At 46.7% G+C, this 22,543-nt stretch overlaps 1 protein-coding gene and 22 non-coding genes across 23 annotated transcripts; all 23 read right to left on the bottom strand.

Annotated features, from left to right (window-relative positions):
• Positions 1 to 430: 430 nt before the first annotated feature.
• Positions 431 to 502, bottom strand: TRNAP-UGG (transfer RNA proline (anticodon UGG)). The gene has a single exon. It is a non-coding gene; the product is annotated as a tRNA-Pro (tRNA).
• Positions 503 to 751: 249 nt separating this feature from the next.
• TRNAP-CGG (transfer RNA proline (anticodon CGG)) lies at positions 752 to 823 on the bottom strand. Its single transcript has one exon. It is a non-coding gene; the product is annotated as a tRNA-Pro (tRNA).
• Positions 824 to 912: 89 nt separating this feature from the next.
• Positions 913 to 984, bottom strand: TRNAP-CGG (transfer RNA proline (anticodon CGG)). Its single transcript has one exon. It is a non-coding gene; the product is annotated as a tRNA-Pro (tRNA).
• Positions 985 to 1,387: 403 nt separating this feature from the next.
• On the bottom strand, positions 1,388 to 1,459 carry TRNAP-UGG (transfer RNA proline (anticodon UGG)). Its single transcript has one exon. It is a non-coding gene; the product is annotated as a tRNA-Pro (tRNA).
• Positions 1,460 to 1,548: 89 nt separating this feature from the next.
• On the bottom strand, positions 1,549 to 1,620 carry TRNAP-CGG (transfer RNA proline (anticodon CGG)). The gene has a single exon. It is a non-coding gene; the product is annotated as a tRNA-Pro (tRNA).
• A 246-nt stretch (positions 1,621 to 1,866) lies between these two features.
• Positions 1,867 to 1,938, bottom strand: TRNAP-UGG (transfer RNA proline (anticodon UGG)). The gene has a single exon. It is a non-coding gene; the product is annotated as a tRNA-Pro (tRNA).
• Positions 1,939 to 2,186: 248 nt separating this feature from the next.
• Positions 2,187 to 2,258, bottom strand: TRNAP-UGG (transfer RNA proline (anticodon UGG)). The gene has a single exon. It is a non-coding gene; the product is annotated as a tRNA-Pro (tRNA).
• Positions 2,259 to 2,507: 249 nt separating this feature from the next.
• TRNAP-CGG (transfer RNA proline (anticodon CGG)) lies at positions 2,508 to 2,579 on the bottom strand. The gene has a single exon. It is a non-coding gene; the product is annotated as a tRNA-Pro (tRNA).
• A 248-nt stretch (positions 2,580 to 2,827) lies between these two features.
• On the bottom strand, positions 2,828 to 2,899 carry TRNAP-CGG (transfer RNA proline (anticodon CGG)). The gene has a single exon. It is a non-coding gene; the product is annotated as a tRNA-Pro (tRNA).
• Positions 2,900 to 3,306: 407 nt separating this feature from the next.
• On the bottom strand, positions 3,307 to 3,378 carry TRNAP-UGG (transfer RNA proline (anticodon UGG)). Its single transcript has one exon. It is a non-coding gene; the product is annotated as a tRNA-Pro (tRNA).
• A 249-nt stretch (positions 3,379 to 3,627) lies between these two features.
• TRNAP-CGG (transfer RNA proline (anticodon CGG)) lies at positions 3,628 to 3,699 on the bottom strand. The gene has a single exon. It is a non-coding gene; the product is annotated as a tRNA-Pro (tRNA).
• A 725-nt stretch (positions 3,700 to 4,424) lies between these two features.
• TRNAP-UGG (transfer RNA proline (anticodon UGG)) lies at positions 4,425 to 4,496 on the bottom strand. The gene has a single exon. It is a non-coding gene; the product is annotated as a tRNA-Pro (tRNA).
• An 89-nt stretch (positions 4,497 to 4,585) lies between these two features.
• On the bottom strand, positions 4,586 to 4,657 carry TRNAP-CGG (transfer RNA proline (anticodon CGG)). The gene has a single exon. It is a non-coding gene; the product is annotated as a tRNA-Pro (tRNA).
• A 566-nt stretch (positions 4,658 to 5,223) lies between these two features.
• On the bottom strand, positions 5,224 to 5,295 carry TRNAP-UGG (transfer RNA proline (anticodon UGG)). Its single transcript has one exon. It is a non-coding gene; the product is annotated as a tRNA-Pro (tRNA).
• Positions 5,296 to 6,182: 887 nt separating this feature from the next.
• On the bottom strand, positions 6,183 to 6,254 carry TRNAP-UGG (transfer RNA proline (anticodon UGG)). Its single transcript has one exon. It is a non-coding gene; the product is annotated as a tRNA-Pro (tRNA).
• An 89-nt stretch (positions 6,255 to 6,343) lies between these two features.
• Positions 6,344 to 6,415, bottom strand: TRNAP-CGG (transfer RNA proline (anticodon CGG)). The gene has a single exon. It is a non-coding gene; the product is annotated as a tRNA-Pro (tRNA).
• Positions 6,416 to 6,503: 88 nt separating this feature from the next.
• On the bottom strand, positions 6,504 to 6,575 carry TRNAP-UGG (transfer RNA proline (anticodon UGG)). The gene has a single exon. It is a non-coding gene; the product is annotated as a tRNA-Pro (tRNA).
• A 249-nt stretch (positions 6,576 to 6,824) lies between these two features.
• On the bottom strand, positions 6,825 to 6,896 carry TRNAP-UGG (transfer RNA proline (anticodon UGG)). The gene has a single exon. It is a non-coding gene; the product is annotated as a tRNA-Pro (tRNA).
• An 887-nt stretch (positions 6,897 to 7,783) lies between these two features.
• Positions 7,784 to 7,855, bottom strand: TRNAP-UGG (transfer RNA proline (anticodon UGG)). Its single transcript has one exon. It is a non-coding gene; the product is annotated as a tRNA-Pro (tRNA).
• Positions 7,856 to 8,099: 244 nt separating this feature from the next.
• TRNAP-UGG (transfer RNA proline (anticodon UGG)) lies at positions 8,100 to 8,171 on the bottom strand. The gene has a single exon. It is a non-coding gene; the product is annotated as a tRNA-Pro (tRNA).
• Positions 8,172 to 8,415: 244 nt separating this feature from the next.
• Positions 8,416 to 8,487, bottom strand: TRNAP-CGG (transfer RNA proline (anticodon CGG)). Its single transcript has one exon. It is a non-coding gene; the product is annotated as a tRNA-Pro (tRNA).
• Positions 8,488 to 9,689: 1,202 nt separating this feature from the next.
• Positions 9,690 to 9,761, bottom strand: TRNAP-CGG (transfer RNA proline (anticodon CGG)). Its single transcript has one exon. It is a non-coding gene; the product is annotated as a tRNA-Pro (tRNA).
• Positions 9,762 to 11,817: 2,056 nt separating this feature from the next.
• LOC149665695 (uncharacterized) lies at positions 11,818 to 21,941 on the bottom strand. The gene is made up of 8 exons (XM_089841472.1): positions 21,808 to 21,941; positions 21,072 to 21,219; positions 19,869 to 20,051; positions 19,560 to 19,637; positions 14,679 to 16,733; positions 14,074 to 14,159; positions 13,562 to 14,005; positions 11,818 to 13,498 (listed from the first exon to the last, which is right to left on the bottom strand). Exons 1-8 carry the CDS (start codon positions 21,939 to 21,941, stop codon positions 11,818 to 11,820), a joined length of 4,809 nt encoding a protein of 1,602 aa, XP_089697598.1.
• Positions 21,942 to 22,543: the final 602 nt, after the last annotated feature.

Below are 22,543 nucleotides of genomic sequence, written 5' to 3'. Positions count from 1 at the left end.
TCATACCCCTAGAACAACGGACCATGTATGTAACTGAATCATGCTCAACTCATAGGACTACCTTGTCAATAGTTGCAATTAAATAGTCTCTGAATTACTTCTGCAAAAACTCGGGGCTGTCCGGGATTTGAACCCGGGACCACTCACACCCGAAGTGAGTATCATACCCCTAGACCAACGGACCAAGTATTAAACTATAACATGCTCAACTCGTAGGGTACAATTTAACTAGTTGCATTTAAATAGTCACTAAATTACTTCTGCAAAACTCGCGTCCGTCCGGGATATGAACCCTGGACCACTCGCACCCAAAGCGAGTATCATACCCCTAGACCAACGGGACTGTATGACACTGAAACATGCTTAACTCATAGGCCTATAATTTAACTAGTTGTATTTAAATAGTCGCTAAATTACTTCTGCAAAACTCGGGTCCGTCCGGGATTTGAACCCGGGACCGCTCGCACCCAAAGCGAGTATCATACCCCTAGACCAACGGACCATGTATGTAACTGAATCATGCTCAACTCATAGGACTACCCTGTCAATAGTTGCAATTAAATAGTCACTAAATTCCTTCTGCAAAAATCGGGTCCGTCCGGGATTTGAAACCGGGACCACTCGCACCCAAAGCGAGTATCATACCCCTCGACCAACGGATCATGTATGTAGCTGAAACATGCTCGACTCATAGGACTACCCTGTCAATAGGTGCATTTAAATAGTCTCTAAATTACTTCTGCAAAAACTCGGGTCCGTCCGGGATTTGAACCCGGGACCATTCACACCCGAAGCGAGTATCATACCCCTAGACCAACGGACCATGTATGTAACTGAAACATGCTCAACTCATAGGACTACCCTGTCAATAGTTGCGATTAAATAGTCACTAAATTCCTTCTACAAAGACTAGGGTCCGTCCGGGATTTGAACCCGGGACCACTCACACCCGAAGCGAGTATCATACCCCTAGACCAACGGACCAAGTATGAGACTATAACATGCTCAACTCGTAGGGTACAATTTAACTAGTTGCATTTAAATAGTAACTAAATTACTTCTGAAAAACTCGGGTCCGTCCGGGAAATGAACCCAGGACCACTCGCACCCAAAGCGAGTATCATACCCCTAGACCAACGGGACTGTATGACACTGAAACATGCTAAACTCATAGGCCTACAATTTTACTATTTCTGTTTAAATGGTCAATTACTACTGCAAAAACTCGGGTCCGTCCGGGATTTTAACCCGTGACCACTCACACCCGAAGCGAGTATCATACCCCTAGACCAACGGACCATGTATGTAACTGAAACATGCTTTAATCATAGGACTACCCTGTCAATAGTTGCGATTTAATAGTCACTAAATTCCTTCTGCAAAAATCGGGTCCGTCCGGGATTTGAACCCGGGACCACTCGCACCCAAAGCGAGTATCATACCCCTAGACCAACGGACCATGTATGTAACTGAAACATGCTCAACTCGTAGGACTACCCTGTCAATAGTTGCGATTAAATAGTCACTAAATTCCTTCTACAAAGACTAGGGTCCGTCCGGGATTTGAACCCGGGACCACTCACACCCGAAGTGAGTATCATACCCCTAGACCAACGGACCAAGTATTAAACTATAACATGCTCAACTCGTAGGGTACAATTTAACTAGTTGCATTTAAATAGTCACTAAATTACTTCTGCAAAACTCGGGTCCGTCCGGGATATGAACCCAGGACCACTCGCACCCAAAGCGAGTATCATACCCCTAGACCAACGGGACTGTATGACACTGAAACATGCTTAACTCAAAGGCCTATAATTTAACTAGTTGTATTTAAATAGTCGCTAAATTACTTCTGCAAAACTCGGGTCCGTCCGGGATTTGAACCCGGGACCACTCGCACCCAAAGCGAGTATCATACCTCTAGACCAACGGACCATGTATGTAACTGAATCATGCTCAACTCATAGGACTACCCTGTCAATAGTTGCAATTAAATAGTCACTAAATTCCTTCTGCAAAAATCGGGTCCGTCCGGGATTTGAAACCAGGACCACTCGCACCCAAAGCGAGTATCATACCCCTCGACCAACGGATCATGTATGTAGCTGAAACATGCTCGACTCATAGGACTACCCTGTCAATAGGTGCATTTAAATAGTCTCTAAATTACTTCTGCAAAACTCGGGTCCGTCCGGGATTTGAACCCGGGACCACTCGCACCCAAAGCGAGTATCATACCCCTAGACCACCGGACCATGTATGTAACTGAATCATGCTCAACTCATAGGACTACCCTGTCAATAGTTGCAATTAAATAGTCACTAAATTCCTTCTGCAAAAATCGGGTCCGTCCGGGATTTGAAACCGGGACCACTCGCACCCAAAGCGAGTATCATACCCCTCGACCAACGGATCATGTATGTAGCTGAAACATGCTCGACTCATAGGACTACCCTGTCAATAGTTGCGATTAAATAGTCACTAAATTCCTTCTACAAAGACCAGGGTCCGTCCGGGATTTGAACCCGGGACCACTCACACCCGAAGCGAGGGTCATACCCCTAGACCAACGGACCAAGTATGAAACCATAACGTGCTCAACTCGTAGGGTACAATTTAACTATTTGTGTTTAAGTAGTCACTAAATTCCTTCTGCCAAAATCGGGTCCGTCCGGGATTTGAACCCGGGACCACTGGCACCCAAAGCGAGTATCATACCCCTAGACCAACGGACCATGTATGTAACTGAAACATGCTCAACTCGTAGGACTACCCTGTCAATAGTTGCGATTAAATAGTCACTAAATTCCTTCTACAAAGACTAGGGTCCGTCCGGGATTTGAACCCGGCACCACTCACACCCGAAGCGAGTATCATACCCCTAGACCAACGGACCATGTATGTAACTGAATCATGCTCAACTCATAGGACTACCTTGTCAATAGTTGCAATTAAATAGTCTCTAAATTACTTCTGCAAAAACTCGGGGCTGTCCGGGATTTGAACCCGGGACCACTCACACCCGAAGTGAGTATCATACCCCTAGACCAACGGACCAAGTATTAAACTATAACATGCTCAACTCGTAGGGTACAATTTAACTAGTTGCATTTAAATAGTCACTAAATTACTTCTGCAAAACTCGGGTCCGTCCGGGATATGAACCCAGGACCACTCGCACCCAAAGCGAGTATCATACCCCTAGACCAACGGGACTGTATGACACTGAAACATGCTTAACTCATAGGCCTATAATTTAACTAGTTGTATTTAAATAGTCGCTAAATTACTTCTGCAAAACTCGGGTCCGTCCGGGATTTGAACCCGGGACCACTCGCACCCAAAGCGAGTATCATACCCCTAGACCAACGGACCATGTATGTAACTGAATCATGCTCAACTCATAGGACTACCCTGTCAATAGTTGCAATTAAATAGTCACTAAATTCCTTCTGCAAAAATCGGGTCCGTCCGGGATTTGAAACCAGGACCACTCGCACCCAAAGCGAGTATCATACCCCTCGACCAACGGATCATGTATGTAGCTGAAACATGCTCGACTCATAGGACTACCCTGTCAATAGGTGCATTTAAATAGTCTCTAAATTACTTCTGCAAAAACTCGGGTCCGTTCGGGATTTGAACCCGGGACCACTCACACCCGAAGCGAGTATCATACCCCTAGACCAACGGACCATGTATGTAACTGAAACATGCTCAACTCATAGGACTACCCTGTCAATAGTTGCGATTAAATAGTCACTAAATTACTTCTGCAAAAACTCGGGTCCGTCCGGGATATGAACCCAGGACTACTCGCACCCAAAGCGAGTATCATACCCCTAGACCAACGGACCATGTATGAAACTGACATATGCTCAACTCGTAGGACTACCCTGTCAATAGTTGCGATTAAATAGTCACTAAATTCCTTCTACAAAGACTAGGGTCCGTTTGGGATTTGAACCCGGGACCACTCACACCCGAAGCGAGTATCATACCCCTAGACCAACGGACCAAGTATGAAACTATAACATGCTCAACTCGTAGGGTACAATTTAACTAGATGCATTTAAATAGTAACTAAATTACTTCTGAAAAACTCGGGTCCGTCCGGGATTTGAACCAGGGACCACTCGCACCCAAAGCGACTATCATACCCCTAGACCAACGGGACTGTATCACACTGAAACATGCTAAACTCATAGGCCTACAATTTTACTATTTCTGTTTAAATGGTCAATTACTACTGCAAAAACTCGGGTCCGTCCGGGATTTTAACCCGTGACCACTCACACCCGAAGCGAGTATCATACCCCTAGACCAACGGACCATGTATGTAACTGAAACATGCTTTAATCATAGGACTACCCTGTCAATAGTTGCGATTTAATAGCCACTAAATTCCTTCTGCAAAAATCGGGTCCGTCCGGGATTTGAACCCGGGACCACTCGCACCCAAAGCGAGTATCATACCCCTAGACCAACGGACCATGTATGTAACTGAAACATGCTCAACTCGTAGGACTACCCTGTCAATAGTTGCGATTAAATAGTCACTAAATTCCTTCTACAAAGACTAGGGTCCGTCCGGGATTTGAACCCGGCACCACTCACACCCGAAGCGAGTATCATACCCCTAGACCAACGAACCATGTATGTAACTGAATCATGCTCAACTCATAGGACTACCTTGTCAATAGTTGCAATTAAATAGTCTCTAAATTACTTCTGCAAAAACTCGGGGCTGTCCGGGATTTGAACCCGGGACCACTCACACCCGAAGTGAGTATCATACCCCTAGACCAACGGACCAAGTATTAAACTATAACATGCTCAACTCGTAGGGTACAATTTAACTAGTTGCATTTAAATAGTCACTAAATTACTTCTGCAAAACTCGGGTCCGTCCGGGATATGAACCCAGGACCACTCGCACCCAAAGCGAGTATCATACCCCTAGACCAACGGGACTGTATGACACTGAAACATGCTTAACTCATAGGCCTATAATTTAACAAGTTGTATTTAAATAGTCGCTAAATTACTTCTGCAAAACTCGGGTCCGTCCGGGATTTGAACCCGGGACCACTCCCACCCAAAGCGAGTATCATACCCCTTGACCATCGGGCCATGTATGTAACTGAAACATGCTCAACTCGTAGGGTACAATTTAACTAGTTGCATTTAAATAGTCACTAAATTACTTCTGTAAAACTCGGGTCCGTCCGGGATTTGAACCCGGGACCACTCGCACCCAAAGCGAGTATCATACCCCTAGACCAACGGACCATGTATGTAACTGAATCATGCTCAACTCATAGGACTACCCTGTCAATAGTTGCAATTAAATAGTCACTAAATTCCTTCTGCAAAAATCGGGTCCGTTCGGGATTTGAAACCGGGACCACTCGCACCCAAAGCGAGTATCATACCCCTCGACCAACGGATCATGCATGTAGCTGAAACATGCTCGACTCATAGGACTACCCTGTCAATAGGTGCATTTAAATAGTCTCTAAATTACTTCTGCAAAAACTCGGGTCCGTCCGGGATTTGAACCCGTTGACCACTCACACCCGAAGCGAGTATCATACCCCTAGACCAACGGATCATGTATGTAACTGAAACATGCTCAACTCATAGGACTACCCTGTCAATAGTTGCGATTAAATAGTCACTAAATTACTTCTGCAAAAACTCGGGTCCGTCCGGGATATGAACCCAGGACTACTCGCACCCAAAGCGAGTATCATACCCCTAGACCAACGGACCATGTATGAAACTGACATATGCTCAACTCGTAGGACTACCCTGTCAATAGTTGCGATTAAATAGTCACTAAATTCCTTCTACAAAGACTAGGGTCCGTCCGGGATTTGAACCGGGGACCACTCACACCCGAAGCGAGTATCATACCCCTAGACCAACGGACCAAGTATGAAACTATAACATGCTCAACTCGTAGGGTACAATTTAACTAGTTGCATTTAAATAGTAACTAAATTACTTCTGAAAAACTCGGGTCCGTCCGGGAAATGAACCCAGGACCACTCGCACCCAAAGCGAGTATCATACCCCTAGACCAACGGGACTGTATGACACTGAAACATGCTAAACTCATAGGCCTACAATTTTACTATTTCTGTTTAAATGGTCAATTACTACTGCAAAAACTCGGGTCCGTCCGGGATTTGAACCCGGGACCACTCGCACCCAAAGCGAGTATCATACCCCTAGACCAACGGACCATGTATGAAACTGACATATGCTCAACTCGTAGGACTACCCTGTCAATAGTTGCGATTAAATAGTCACTGAATTCCTTCTGCAAAAACTCGGGTCCGTCCGGGAATTGAACCCGTGACCACTCACACCCGAAGCGAGTATCATACCCCTAGACCAACGGACCATGTATGTAAATGAATCATGCTCAACTCTTAGGACTACCCTGTCAATAGTTGCAATTAAATAGTCACTAAATTCCTTCTGCAAAAATCGGGTCCGTCCGGGATTTGAACCCGGGACCACTCGCACCCAAAGCGAGTATCATACCCCTAGACCAACGGACCATGTATGTAACTGAATCATGCTCAACTCATAGGACTACCCTGTCAATAGTTACAATTAAATAGTCACTAAATTCCTTCTGCAAAAATAGGGCCCGTCCGGGATTTGAACCCGGGACCACTCGCACTTAAAGCGAGTATCATACCCCTAGACTATCGGGCCATGTATGTAACTGAAACATGCTCAACTCGTAGGACTACCCTGTCAATAGTTGCGATTAAATAGTCACTAAATTCCTTCTACAAAGACTAGGGTCCGTCCGGGATTTGAACCCGGGACCACTCGCACCCAAAGCGAGTATCTTACCCCTAGACCAACGGACCATGTATGTAACTGAATCATGCTCAACTCATAGGACTACCCTGTCAATAGTTACAATTAAATAGTCACTAAATTCCTTCTGCAAAAATCGGGTCCGTCCGGGATTTGAACCCGGGACCACTCGCACTTAAAGCGAGTATCATACCCCTAGACTATCGGGCCATGTATGTAACGGAATCATGCTCAACTCGTAGGACTACCCTGTTAATAGTTGCGATTAAATAGTCACTGAATTCCTTCTGCAAAAATCGGGTCCGTCCGGGATTTGAACCCGGGACCACTCTCACTTAAAGCGAGTATCATACCCCTCGACCAACGGATCATGAATGTAGCTGAAACATGCTCGACTCATAGGACTACCCTGTCAATAGTTGCATTTAAATAGTCTCTAAATTACTTCTGCAAAAACTCGGGGCTGTCCGGGATTTGAACCCGGGACCGCTCACACCCGAAGCGAGTATCATACCCCTAGACCAACGGACCATGTATGTAACTGAAACATGCTTAACTCATAGGACTACCCTGTCAATAGTTGCGATTAAATAGTCACTAAATTACTTCTGCAAAACTCGGGTCCGTCCGGGATATGAACCCAGGACTACTCGCACCCAAAGCGAGTATCATACCCCTAGACCAACGGGACTGTATGACACTGAAACATGCTTAACTCATAGGCCTATAATTTAACTAGTTGTTTTTAAATAGTCGCTAAATTACTTCTGCAAATCTCGGGTCCGTCCGGGATTTGAACCCGGGACCACTCGCACCCAAAGCGACTATCATACCCCTAGACCAACTGGACTGTATGACACTGAAACATGCTTAACTCATAGGCCTATAATTTAACTAGTTGTATTTAAATAGTCGCTAAATTACTTCTGCAAAACTCGGGTCCGTCCGGGATTTGAACCCGGGACCACTCGCACCCAAAGCGAGTATCATACCCCTGGACCAACGGACCATGTATGAAACTGAAACATGCTCAACTCGTAGGACTACCCTGTCAATAGTTGCGATTAAATAGTCACTAAATTCCTTCTACAAAGACTAGGGTCCGTCCGGGATTTGAACCCGGGACCACTCACACCCGAAGGGAGTATCATACCCCTAGACCACGGACTAAGTATGAAACCATAACGTGCTCAACTCGTAGGGTACAATTTAACTATTTGTGTTTAAATAGTCAATTACTTCTGCAAAAACTCGGGTCCGTCCGGGATTTGAACCCGGGACCACTCGCACCCAAAGCGAGTATCATACCCCTGGACCAACGGACCATGTATGAAACTGAAACATGCTCAACTCGTAGGACTACCCTGTCAATAGTTACGATTAAATAGTCACTAAATTCCTTCTACAAAGACTAGGGTCCGTCCGGGATTTGAACCCGGGACCACTCACACCCGAAGGGAGTATCATACCCCTAGACCACGGACCAAGTATGAAACCATAACGTGCTCAACTCGTAGGGTACAATTTAACTATTTGTGTTTAAATAGTCAATTACTTCTGCAAAAACTCGGGTCCGTCCGGGATTTGAACCCGGGACCACTCAAACCCGAAGCGAGTATCATACCCCTAGACCAACGGACCATGTATGTAACGGAATCATGCTCAACTCATAGGACTACCCTGTTAATAGTTGCGATTAAATAGTCACTGAATTCCTTCTGCAAAAATCGGGTCCGTCCGGGATTTGAACCCGGGACCACTCTCACTTAAAGCGAGTATCATACCCCTCGACCAACGGATCATGTATGTAGCTGAAACATGCTCGACTCATAGGACTACCCTGTCAATAGTTGCATTTAAATAGTCTCTAAATTACTTCTGCAAAAACTCGGGGCTGTCCGTGATTTGAACCCGGGACCACTCACACCCGAAGCGAGTATCATACCCCTAGACCTACGGACCATGTATGTAACTGAAACATGCTTAACTCATAGGACTACCCTGTCAATAGTTGCGATTAAATAGTCACTAAATTACTTCTGCAAAACCCGGGTCCGTCCGGGATATGAACCCAGGACTACTCGCACCCAAAGCGAGTATCATACCCCTAGACCAACGGGACTGTATGACACTGAAACATCCTTAACTCATAGGCCAGTAATTTAACTAGTTGTATTTAAATAGTCGCTAAATTACTTCTGCAAAACTCGGGTCCGTCCAGGATTTGAACCCGGGACCACTCGCACCCAAAGCGAGTATCATACCCCTAGACCATCGGGCCATGTATGTAACTGAAACATGCTCAACTCGTAGGGTACAATTTAACTAGTTGCATTTAAATAGTCACTAAATTACTTCTGCAAAACTCGGGTCCGTCCGGGATTTGAACCCGGGACCACTCGCACCCAAAGCGAGTATCATACCCCTAGACCATCGGGCCATGTATGTAACTGAAACATGCTCAACTCGTAGGGTACAATTTAACTAGTTGCATTTAAATAGTCACTAAATTACTTCTGCAAAACTCGGGTCCGTCCGGGATTTGAACCCGGGACCACTCGTACCCAAAGCGACTATCATACCCCTAGACCAACGGGTATGTATGACACTGAAACATGCTTAACTCTTAGGCCTATAAATTTAACTAGTTGTATTTAAATAGTCGCTAAATTACTTCTGCAAAACTCGGCTTAGTCCGGGATTTGAACCCGGGACCACTCGCACCCGAAGCGAGTATCATACCCCTAGACCAACGGACCAAGTATGAAACCATAACATGATCAACTCGTAGGGTACAATTTAACTATTTGTGTTTAAATAGTTTATTACTTCTGCAAAAACTCGGGTCCGTCCGGGAATTGAACCCGTGACCACTCACACCCGAAGCGAGTATCATACCCCTAGACCAACGGACCATGTATTTAACTGAATCATGCTCAACTCATAGGACTACCCTGTCAATAGTTGCAATTAAATAGTCACTAAATTCCTTCTGCAAAAATCGGGTCCGTCCGAGATTTGAACCCGGGACCACTCGCACTTAAAGCGAGTATCATACCCCTAGACCATCGGGCCATGTATGTATTATTATTGTTGTTGAGGAGGGTACGCGCCCTAGCACCGATGCCAAAGGCATATTGTGCATCCCCGTAATCAGGCCTTGAATAGGCCTGTAGCTGCAGCGTAGCGAAGAATTCGCTCCACCGTGAGAGAGGAGACCCTCGAGGGTTCCAGGGTGTGTGAATCAAAATATTCTAATCTAAGCCAGGCGAAGTAGTCGCACTCGCAAAGTACGTGAGCGGATGTTTCTTCCTTCTCCTGACACGACCTACAGAGAGGGTCGTCGGCGAAACCCATCAGATGGAGGTGCCTATTAAGCCGAAAATGCCCGGTCAAAAGACCGGTGGCCAGCCTAATATCCCATCTGCCAAGCGAAATTAGGTCCCTAGCACGAGACCTGCAGGGACCATCGACAAACAGCTTTGTCTGTCTCTGGCCCTCCATGCTGTGCCAGAGCTGGTTTTGTATGACAGTCAACCTGTCATGCAGACACCGTTTGACGTGCCTGTAGGGGATGGGGACGGCCGGCTCCGGCCCCAAGAGCTTGGCCTCCGCACCCCTTTTCGCAAATCTATCGGCTTGCTCATTGCCATAATATCCGCTATGCCCTGGCACCCAGTACAGCAGAACCCTGTTGCAGGATGCCAGTCGCGCTAGCAGGTCGAGGCAGCTACGCACCAGTTGAGAAGTAATCTGACACTGGTTCAGAGCGTTCAGGGCAGCCTGACTGTCAGAATAAATTCTCACAGTCCGTCCGGTATACCCTTTGTTAATACAGTAATCTGCGCAATAACAGATCGCGGCAATTTCAGCCTGGAACACACTAGCGAAGGTGCCCAGGCAAGCAGAAAAGCCGACCCTTGTGGTTTGACAGTAATAGCCGGCGCCAGCGCCGGAATCAGTCTTGGAGCCATCGGTGAACCAAATGGTTTCACCCCCAGTGCCAAGAGGCAGCAGGTTAGTCCACTCTGCCCGACTGGGGAAGTGGATGCTGAATGGCTTAGTGAAATCAAAACTGGTAACGGTTTTGTCAGAGCACATCGTAAGCGACGGCTCAAGTGCGGCGTACTCCCGAAAGAGCTTCGTATGGCTGTAATCCCAAAGTCTTGGAACCCAGCAGCCACTAATGTTGAGCCTGTAGGCTCCTATGACAGCCTCCTCCTCAATGAAGAGATGAAGAGGAAGCATGTCAAGGAGCACCTCCAGGGAAGCAGTTGGGGTCAATCTCATGGCCCCCGTAACACCAATGCAGGCAAGCCTTTGAAGCTTGCGCAGGGCAGCCTGCACCGTCTTAAGCCGGACCCTTGTTTACCAGACAAGTGCCCCGTAAGATAGTATGGGTCTGATGATCCCAGTATAGAGCCAGTGTACAGCCTTGGGGTTGAGGCCCCAAGTCTGGCCGACAGAGCTCCTGGTCCTCCAGAAGAGCATCTTGGCCTTCTTAATACACCGATCAAGATGCGGCTTCCATGTGAGTCTACAATCAAAAGTCACCCCCAGGTATTTCACCTCGGAGGACTTTGTCAGGACCCGGCCAAAGAAAGAGATATCATTGAACAGATCCTTAGTATTCTTCCTCGTAAAAGGAACAAGGACAGTTTTATCAGGATTAACGGTGAGGTTAACCGCCTGACACCATTGCTCCACGCTAGAGAGATGTTGTGTACTACACTACAATGATTACGACTAGGTCGGTGTATAAAACTGAAGTTTATTATTTTAGGTTTAAGTTTAGAGACCCGCGTTATACAATCGTCAGTCCAGTAGTGCCTGGCAAACATTATCAGTTACAGTTTATATACATGTTGCTTATCTTATCAGTAGTCTACTTTGGTCTACATTAATGTTTTTTTAATAGATAAACATAACATCACATTCTTCCTTTTTTTTTTTTTTTTTTTTTTTTTTTTTTTACAATCCGAGCCGATTTACTGGTTTGCGGGGTCTTTGCGAACGGCGAGGACGGACTTGGCAGGTTGTGTCGTCTGCTGCGTTGGTTATGATTGCTTGGCCGGAAGTTGCGTTGGTTTGTGCATCTTCCACAGTTGCTTCTATATCGTGAGCGATTTCGGTAGACGTTGGAAAGGGTGTTGGAAACCACAGATCTCCATTGTCGGATATGTTCGGAGGAAGTGATGGGTACCAGGACTTTGATTGATCTCCGGATTCATTTCCGCGGTACGTGTCTTCGGATGGGGCTTGTCTTTTCCTTATTTGGTTCTGATGTCTTCTCATCACTTTGTCGTCGCTGATAACCTCGTACATAGTATTGCCTATTTTCTTGTTGATGCGACCATGAATCCATCTAGCTCCTCTGGAATAATTTCTGACGAAGACTTCTTCGTTAAGGTGGAACTTGGCCTTTAAATCGGTTTCGTTCTGATTATCGTCTGGCTCATTTCTTGGATGACTCAGGTCCATGCAGGTGACTATGTTTCTTCCCAACATGAGTTCCGCCGGAGATTTTCCACACGCTAGTGGGGTTCTTCTATGACGCATCAAGATTCTAGCTATCCTCTGTTCGAGCGATCCCAAGTTGAACGTCTTAAAACCAGCGTTGAGAATGTCGATGGTTTGGTCATGTCCTCCTGATAGTTTCTTAAGAGAGCCTTTTACGGTCCGGACGGTCCTTTCAGCTTGGCCGTTAGATTGTGGATGATATGGCGCTATGGTGACGTGTTTGATTCCATTCATTTTAGTGAACTCCTTGAATTGGTGACTTGAGAAACACGTTGCATTATCAGTGACAAGTGTGCGTATGATTCCAAATCGAGCCATCTTTGTGCGCAGGGATCGAATTACGCAATCAGTCGATGTAGTGGCGACAACGTCGACCTCAATCCATTTTGTAAATGCGTCTACGGTTATTAATAGAAACTTGTTTTCTATTGGACCGGCAAAGTCGCAATGCACCCTGCTCCAAGGTGTTTTAGCATTGGGCCATGGTACGAAGGTTTTCGAAGGTTCTGGTGCTAAGGCTTGACAGGTTTCACACTGTTTGGTATAGTCCGTGATGTCGTCATCGATCTTCGGCCACCAATACATGGAACGAGCCAACGATTTCATTCGCACGATTCCCTGATGCGTTTCATGGAGTAGCTCCAATATCCTCAATCTCATTTCCTTTGGAATGATGACCCGTTGTCCGATCATGAGAACATCATGCATCGTTGATAATTCTTGTCGACGAGCGTAATATGGTTTTGCCTCGGTTGAGTCTCGATCTTCTTGATTCCAGCCGTTGATTACGTTCGATTTAATTCTTGAAAGCGGTTTGTCGTTCTCCGTTGCGCGTCTTATGTCCACGACGGTTATTGGACTTTTATCTAACTTCTGGATCAATAGTACGTATTCAGTTGGCAAGGGTGTTTCGTCGAGATCTACTGGAAGCGGCAAACGACTCAGCGCGTCGGCGTTTGAGTGCTGTTGTCCTTTCTTGTATTCGATCGTATAGTCGTATGCGGATAGAACTAATGACCATCTTTGGATACGTGCAGCGGACATCTGCGGTATGGGCTTGCTCTCGGACAGGAGGCTAACCAGCGGCTGATGATCGGTTATCAGTTTGAAGTGGCGACCCAACAAGTAGTCTCTGAATTTTGTTACGCCATAGACTAGGGACAAAGCTTCCTTCTCTAGTTGAGAGTAGTTCTACTCTGCCGTTGAAATAGTTCTTGACGCAAACGATATGGGGCGCTCTTCTCCTTCGATAACATGTGAAAGGACAACTCCGATGCCGACGGGAGACGCGTCACACGCGAGCCTTATCTCTTTGGTGGGATCAAAGTGTACCAAAAAGTTTGAATTAAGAAGGAACTCCTTGGCTTTCTTGAACGTGATGCGCTCCAGATCGTCCCATCTCCATTTTGTAGATTTTTCAAGTAGTTGATATAAAGGTGATAACTTCGTGGCGTAATTAGGTATGAATTTGGAATAATAATTTAGAAGTCCCAGGAATGAGCGTAGTTCCTCGACGTTTTGAGGTTCAGGAGCATCGGATATTGCTGCAGTTTTGGTCGGTAATGGATGAAGTCCTTGGCCGTCCAAATGATGTCCCAAGAAGTCTATGGAGGCTTTCGCGAACTGGCACTTCTCACGCCTTAAGGTTAGTCCACACTATGGCTTTTTTTCGCGTCGCAAGCTACGTAACGCTCGCGCGCGCGGTACGTCGCTTCGCTCGGATCGTTTACACTATAGAAATTCGCTAAGGTAATAAGCCCTCGTTTAGATAAACTTCGCAGCATATCCGAGAGCTTCAATGGGTGAATATTATAACCGGGCTTATTTCAGACATTAATAAATAATAAAACTGAGAAGGGGTTAGTCAACAATATTGAGCATATAGGGAATCATTATAAAGCTCTTTATATAACTAAAGTTTTGGAATTAAATGATGTTAATTACCAGCTCTTTCTCTCTTCTTCTCGTGCATTTTATTTTCCGGTGATAAAGAAATAAAAACGAAAATAGTTGTTGATTTCCAGTCATTTACGAGAAAAACTAGGCCTATTAACCGGAGAAATATTTGTTTTCGTGAAAATATCTCGAATACACTGCGTCTGCGCCAACCAGGAGACCTCTGATTGGCTGCGAGGCTGCAATCTTTGCGAAAATCTTTGACACGCCAAAGATTTTCGCGAGGTACGCAAGGCCTTGCGAGCTTAGCTTTGGCGCGAATTTTTGTTGTGTAAACGATCCAAACGAAGCGACGTACCGCGCGCGCGAGCGTTACGTAGCTTGCGACGCGAAAAAAAGCCGTAGTGTGGACGGACCTTTAATTTCAAGCCGGCGTCTTTCATGACACGGAGTAGGGAGTCTAATTTTCTCAGATGATCGGCTTCATCGATTCCTCCCAACAGAATATCGTCTTGAAAAGGTGTGACGCAGTCTTCATTCCGCAATAAGGTTTCCATATGTTTTTGGAAAATTGCAGACGCCGATGAAATTCCATATGGTAAGAAATTATATTGGAATAATCCTTTTTGCGTGTTGATAACGACCAAGTCCTTGGATGATTCTTCTAGTTCCAGTTGACTATACGCGTCTCTCATGTCGAGTCTGGTAAATATTTTGCAGCCGGATAATTTGGCGAAGATGTCCTCTGCTTTAGGTAGAGGGTATTTCTCAGTTTCTATTTGCCGATTTGCCGTGACCTTGAAGTCTCCACAGATCCTAACGTTGCCGTTTGGCTTCAGAACCGGAACTATGGGTGCCGCAGACTGGGCGAAGGGTACTGGAGATATGATTCCCGTTTCTTCCAACCGCCGCAATTCCTTGTCGACTTTTTCCTTGTAGGCATAAGGTACGGACCGCGCTTTATAGAACTTCGGCTCCACAGTAGACTTTCTATGTAGTAGAACTTTGACGCCTCTCAAACATCCATTTTTCTTCATGTTGAAAACTTCTTCGTGTTCATCTAGGATCACTTGTAGGGTCTTCACCGGATCCGAGATTCGTAGAACTGCATTCGCCTGAGGTAATACTCCTTTTTGGATAATCGGGAGAGAAGATGACATCCACGACCTTCCGCATAATGTTGGTCCACTTCCCTTGTATATTACTATCGGGAGTACGTCCTCGTGCGAGCGATATGTGACCTTGACTTCGCTGGCGCCAACGACCTCTATGTTATGGCCCGAGAATGATGTCAGTCGAACGTCCGAGGCGGTTATGTGTTTCGTTTCAATTACCCCTTCGGCTGCATGGCTTGAAATCAGCGAGAACGCGGAGCCCGTGTCGACCTCCATTGTGACCTGCTTTCCGTTGATTGCGCAGTCAACTCTGTATGGATCCGACGATCTTTCGTTCTTTCGCTGAGCGGGAATGTAGAACACGTCCTCGGTTTGCCTCGCCAGTTGCGTTGTAGTGTTTGGAATAAAGAACACTTCGTACTCTTTAGATTCTTGAGATTTCGTTTCCTCAGCTTCTATGTACTTCATCGCATCGTTCCCTTTTTGCTGTTTCTTGTAACAGGCTCTGGAAATGTGACCTTTCTTTCCGCATGCGTGACAGGTCGAGTTTACGTAAGGACATTTGGCTGCTAAATGTTCTTGTGCTCCACATCGGTAGCATTTATTTCGAGCTTCTTCAGTGGCTTGCTTAGAGGCTGAGACTTGTTTCCCTTTTCTGGTTGGACGTCTCTTCTTTGACAGTACGGATATGGCATGCACTATCTCTATGGAGTCTCCGTTTTGTTGATTCCTCATTGTACTGACGTTCTGGACTGCTTGTTCCATGGCTTGGGCAATTGACATGGCCTTGACGAGAGTTAATTTTTCTTCTGACAATAGCCTTTTCTGTAGCGAGTCTCCCTTGCACCCGCATACGAGCCTATCTCTTAGCATGTTGTCCAGAGTGGTCCCGTAATTACAAAATTCGCTCATGCGACGAAGTTCGGAAACGTACTTCGCTATTGTCTCTCCTGGCCTACGATCCCGTGAATTGAATTTAAACCGTTCGACTATCTCTGATGGAACCGGGTTGAAGTAGTCCATCAATGCTTTAACCAATTCACCGTAATCTTTGTCGGTGGGTTTAGCTGGTCCCACGATGTTCCTGAGTGTTGCGTACGTAGCTGAGCCAATGACTGTCAGCAAGGTCGCTCTCTTCTTTGCCTCATCATTGATATCGTTTGCGATGAAGTACTGCTCTAGCCTCTCCGAATACAGTGTCCACGAATCCGTTTGCTCGTCGAAGGGACTGAATTGTGCGGCAAATGACATGATGCTACGGGCAGTCTTCGTGACAGCAAGATATCTTCTTATGAATTGATGACGTAGAACTATCGATGGGATCTCGCCTCCGTCGCCAATTTGTTGTGTACTACACTACAATGATTACGACTAGGTCGGTGTATAAAACTGAAGTTTATTATTTACATGGTTAAAAGGTCTAAGTTTAGAGACCCGCGTTATACAATCGTCAGTCCAGTAGTGCCTGGCAAACATTATCAGTTACAGTTTATATACATGTTGCTTATCTTATCAGTAGTCTACTTTGGTCTACATTAATGTTTTTTTAATAGATAAACATAACATCACAAGAGAGCAGATCTCATAAGCGCGGTGACAGTATCCGGGAACTTCCCGGTAAAGACTATCGCTACATCGTCCGCATACCCGAAGCAGCAACAGCCCCCAGCACCCCCGAGCCTCCCCAGGAGTTCGTCCACCACCAGGCACCACAACAGGGGGGAGAGCACTCCACCCTGAGGGCAGCCCCTGCTGGTTGTCACCCCTAGAGAGTCCCCAAGGAGGGACGCCGACACCTCGCGGTCGGTAAGCATGGACTTGATCCAGCGGCCAAGAGTGGCGCTGATGCCAAATCTCTCAACAGCTTCAGTAATAACCGAGCTAGAGACCTTGTCAAAGGCCCCCTCGATATCGAGGAAGACAGCCAGTGAAATTTCCTGAAAATCGAATGCCCTATCCAGGCAATTCGTAAGGCCGTGAAGGGCCGTCTCAGTGGATTTGCCTTTTTGGTAGGCAAATTGTGAAGAAGAGAGAGGAGTTACCGAAAGTACCTCGTCTCTGATGTACCTGTCCACCAACTTCTAGAGAATTTTGAGGAAGAAGGAGGTCAGGCATATGGGTCTAAATGCTTTCGCCTCGAGATAGGAAGCCTTCCCGGGCTTGGGAATAAAGATGACCCTAGAGCGTTTCCAGTCACGAGGTATGTGACCGAGAACAATGCAAAGTCTATAGATCTTGCATAGCGGAGAGGCGATGTGGTCTAAGCCCTCCTGCAAAAGCAGAGGGAAGACCCCATCGGGTCACAAAGACTTGTAGGGCTCAAAACAGTTGACAGCCCACCGAAGCTTGGGAATCGTGACAACCTGTCTGGCTACAAGCCAGTCTTTCCTCTTAGCCCTGTGCAGGACAGGGTAGAGAGAGTCAGGGTTGTAGGATTGATTAAAATAGAGTCAGGAAAATGGACCTCCAGCATGTGCTTGAGAGTCTCAGCCCCAGACTTAGTGTACACACCCTCCTGCAGCTTAATAGTATTAAGTCGATGTGTGCTGTTGTGCGCTAGAATCTTCATGACCCTAGCCGTAGCAGGGACATTGGAGACTTGCTCACAGAAGTTCCGCCAGGAGTCCTTCTTAGCAACTCTAATGACCCTGTTGTAGGTGTTAAGGGACTGCCTGTATCCAGTCCAGTCACCCGTGCACTTGGCTTTGTTAAAGAGCCTGCGCGTGTATTTCCGAAGCCGGCTGAGATCCGCGTTCCACCAAGGGACAAGCCTCGAGCGGTTTACGGTCTTAAGTGGACAGTTTCGGTGGAAAGACTCCATGATGGAGCACTGCAAATCACCAGCAGCCCTATCAAGATCCTTAGGTGAAGTAAGTTTAGGAGTGTGACCCCCTCCGTAGCGTAGGATTAGGTCTTCCCTATAGCCGGCCCTATTGGTCCGTTTTGGATTGCGTATCTCCGTCCCCGCCGGGACAGAGGTAGTCGCGACAGTAAAGCAGATGTGCCTATGATCCGACAGAGACGGCTCATTAGACACATGCCAGTTAGACACGGAAGACACGAGGTTTTCCGTGGCTAGCGTGAGGTCAATGACCTCCCTTCTATTAGAAGTAACAAAAGTAGGTTCTTTGTTTTGATTAACAATATAGAGTTTACAACCCACAAAATATTCTAGTAAATCATCACCTCTCCTGTTGCAGTCAGAACTGTCCCACGTGATGTGATGAGCATTGGCGTTGCAGCCAATGATTAGTTTGTCCCCTCCCTTCTCACACTGATTGACCAAATTGATCACCTCAATTGTCGGGAGAGAGTTCGCTTCGTGGGAAAAGTATGCAGAGGCAGCCGTGAGAGTCAACTTGACCTGCCCCGTTGTCAGGATTAGCTTCACGCCGCCGTGTCCTTGGGCGTGTACAGCGGTAGAGAGATACAGCAAAGATCCCTCCGAACCAGAATACACGCCCTAGGTCTAGCAGCAGTATGGTCATAAATGAGTGATCCCGCCGCATCAAGACCGAGGATTTTGCCATGGCAAATCCACGGTTCTTGTATGAGGGCCAAATCAAGACCCTCTATAGCAAACCTCCTGCAGAGTACCGCAGAGGCCGCCTTACTATGGTGCAGATTAATTTGAATCGCACGTAGCGTCCCCATGGTCCCCCGAGAGGGCTAGTGGCACCTCCCCCCATCCGACAGGCAAGCTCCCAGTCCCAAGATCCTCCCTTTCTTCAAGACCACTAGAACAATCATCGGCTGGACCCCGAAGGGTCCCATCCGATTCTTCCAGTAGGGTGGACTCATCCATGGAAGAACAGACTTCCGAATGAGCCCCCCTCTCCCTCTGTGAATAGACCGATACCAGCGAGCTCCACAGCGAGATCCCCCATCTCGCTAGTCCCACCGCCTGCCGCAGACTCGGCTGCAGTGGTTTTAGTGGTTTCCGGGTGCTGAAGGAGTTTGAAGGAACCCTTGTCCACTCCAGTGAAGCCCACGAAGCCAACATTCTTAATAGCGTCCAATGAGGAACCATCAATGGACAGTACCCAGTACCGTACGTCCCTGTCCACGTACGTCCGGATACATTTCCAACGTTCAGTGGCAAAGCCATCGTTAAGGGCCTTTAACGCGCCGGAACAGCATCACCGGCTCTTTGGTGATCTGTACCTTAGTGCAAAACATTACCTTAAACGGCTTGGGGAGTTCACTAGCTCTCATTACTGAGAGCGCCGCATACCCCACCACCGAGTAGGCTAAGTTCCCCTTCAGCCATTGACCAGTGAACGTATCCTCACAGGAGTAAACCAGGGCCCCGGCCGTCAGGCTAAAATTCGCAAGGCGCGGTAGACGGCTCCCCGAAGGTATCCCATCCAGCGCCCCTAGAATCGCCTTCTGGATTGGGCCAGCGTCTTCCTCCGTTTTGACCGCCTTCGGATAGCCTTTTTTAACAATGGCCATCTTTTCTGCGCTGGCGGCGTCACTATAGGACTTAGCCTTTTTTGCCGCCGCCTGAAAGGTGCTGGGAGAGGGAGTCGAGTCCTCCTTTCTAGGCCTCTTCAATTGGGTGCCACGTGCCACCGCACCCCCAGCGGGGGTGGAGACCGTTTCAGACCCTGATTTGGCCTTTTCCCGAGCAATCTGTCGTTTACGGCGACGTCGCACGGTACGTTTCGAAGCCTTACCAGTCGCACGCACCGATAAATCGGCACGAGTATCGCTGGATACAGGCCCTAGCGTAGTGGTATTAGTGTGGGTTCTGCCCTGAGCAGACCCCTGCACCGTAGGTGTTGTAGTTTTAGAGTTGTTTTTTGATGTGTTATCCATAAGAATCCCACGAGTAAGGGGGCAAGTAAACGGTCACCACCCGGTAGTCCCCCACCCGGGTGGAAGACTTGATACAACGGGGTGTCGCAGAGTAATAAACCATGCCATAAAAACGTTTCGAAGCCTTACCAGTCACACGCACCGATAAATCGGCACGAGTATCGCTGGATACAGGTCCTAGCGTAGTGGTATTAGTGTGGGTTCTGCCCTGAGCAGACCCCTGCACCGTAGGTGTTGTAGTTTTAGAGTTGTTTTTTGATGTGTTATCCATAAGAATCCCACGAGTAAGGGAGCAAGTAAACGGTCACCACCCGGTAGTCCCCCACCCGGGTGGAAGGCTAGATACAACAAGGTGTCGCAGAGTAATAAACCATGCCATAAAAACGAAACAGGACCTGAAGAAATTGTTGAAAATAAACGATGTTTTGCTGGATGAACGCGGATTTCGGGATTCTTATGGTGTACTTGAAGACTTAGCTTTGGAAATCCAAATGCCGTCGTTCCTACCAAAGGAAGCAAACAAGTCGAACCCTCTGAGGTTAACCGTTCCAGAATGGTAACGTACCTACGATGGTCGGATGAGGTGCGCAATAGTCACTTTCAAACTGTCTTTGCTCTATTGCAACACCGCACACCATCAGGTCTGTTGTTGTGCCTCAAGGGTTTTCTTAGAATAGCGGCGGCACTACTAAACGCCTTCCATTATGATTTGCTACACAAAGGAAATTGGGAAACCACCGTCCAAAGAATGAAAGCGTAAAAAGGACAAATAAATGAACTAAAGGAGAGAGTGGAACGAGACGGACTTTCGAGAAAACCTACCAAAAGGAAGAAACTGAACGATATGCAGCTCGACGATTTTCCGTAACTTACAGAAGACGATGTGCGGGATGTGGTCATGACACGAACAAAAAGTTCGTGGCCCCAATCTGGTGCGCGAGTTATTTGCCAAGACGCGACAGAACTAGAAAATCTGCAAATGGATGAAGACCTACCAGGTGTAACATGAGTCTGGTAACCACTGTACATAATAAAAATGAACCTATTACTTCAACACAGGGGTTTTAGGTAGTGTAAAAACTTCCAGAGAGCCCCTTGTACTGATGTTTCTATAGTTACAGCTACACTTTTATTGGAGCACCCCACCAGGCGTTGTTGTCTACAATTAGTCTATTTTTCTCGAGGAAACGTAACATTCAGTAACAACAATATAAATTTAATTTCCCGAAATCAATAAGATCCCTTTAATTATAGGAATATCCTTTAAAGCAATAAAAAATTTCCCTATGACCTTTCCAATACAATCTTAATGCTGGTCGTTGTTTGCATTGGAAAGAGTCTTTAACCCTTTAGCTAGCGTATTCTTTAGGCCAAGAGATTCGTGACGCTACTCAAATTCTAAAGCCTCAGTTACGCCCTCCCGTTTTTATCTACTGGTCCTTTCAGCGTTCCTTATAAGCCCAAACTATTTTTATTTACATCGTTGAGAGTTGCCAATAGCTTTTGTAGTATAATTGTATATCATGTAAATAAGCTTATAACAAGCGCGAAGTGTTCGCGAGATTCAAAAAGAGGTCGAAGACCGAAAATTACCAAAGGTGTGGGTCACCAAGGGAACGTGGGCACCAAGGCAGTGACGTCAATCTGACGTGGGTCCCGAATACCACAGAAAGCGTCACCATGATTGGCTGACCCGTTAGAGAGGTCATTCACGAGAACTTCCATAAAAAAACTCGGGTCCATCAATAGAAGAGATCATTCCTCATTAAGAATTGTCCGACCCTCTCCGGAGGCTATGCCCGACCATCGTTCCTGACCAAGCCACGAGGCCTCAAGACGTGAACCGCGCCACGCTATGCCGCCGATCTTTAATACGTTTCGCCGGACTCTACCGTTTTAAATACTGGACGCTGGACTATATCGCCCGCCAAAAAGGACAACTTACGCGCAAAGACGCCGCGAATTAATGGCCGAGGGCCACTTTCGTAAAAGACAATTCGGCTCGCCGCGAATCGTTTATTACTAAACGCGATAAACAATACGCGTTACCGCCGCCACGTTCACCACGTTCCGCTCGTCCATTCGTTTCGGACCAAGATGCCGCACGCCGCCGACCCTGACGCCAACCCGTACAAAAATTTACGGCTGCATTTTGCCGTTAAGTAGATTTTTTTCGAATCTGCAATATATTGCAATTAAACTGGAATATTCTGGAATAATACTGGAATAAACCTGAAAAAGGTTCAACTTCAGACAAAATTAAGATGCATTCCAGAGAGCAATGCAGAACATTTTAGAAGTTTTGCAGAAAAAATATCTTCCGTTGGAAAACTCAGTACAGCAGT

This window comes from Phalangium opilio, unplaced genomic scaffold, assembly GCF_054372755.1.
Source record: "Phalangium opilio isolate 3A_F unplaced genomic scaffold, DU_Popi_V2 ptg000060l_1, whole genome shotgun sequence".
Classification (NCBI taxonomy): Eukaryota; Metazoa; Arthropoda; class Arachnida; order Opiliones; family Phalangiidae; genus Phalangium; species Phalangium opilio.
This window is presented reverse-complemented; position numbering and strand designations above follow the sequence as displayed.

Coding starts and splice junctions, on each gene's coding strand:
- LOC149665695 (XM_089841472.1), bottom strand. CDS start 21,941: ATGGACCCGAGTTTTTTTATGGAAGTTCTCGTGAATGACCTCTCTAAC. Junction 21,220..21,807: donor TTGGTGCCCACGTTCCCTTG/GTGACCCACACC, acceptor TATTATGTACAG/TGGTTACCAGACTCATGTTA. Junction 14,006..14,073: donor AACGATCCGAGCGAAGCGAC/GTACCGCGCGCG, acceptor ACTAACCTTAAG/GCGTGAGAAGTGCCAGTTCG.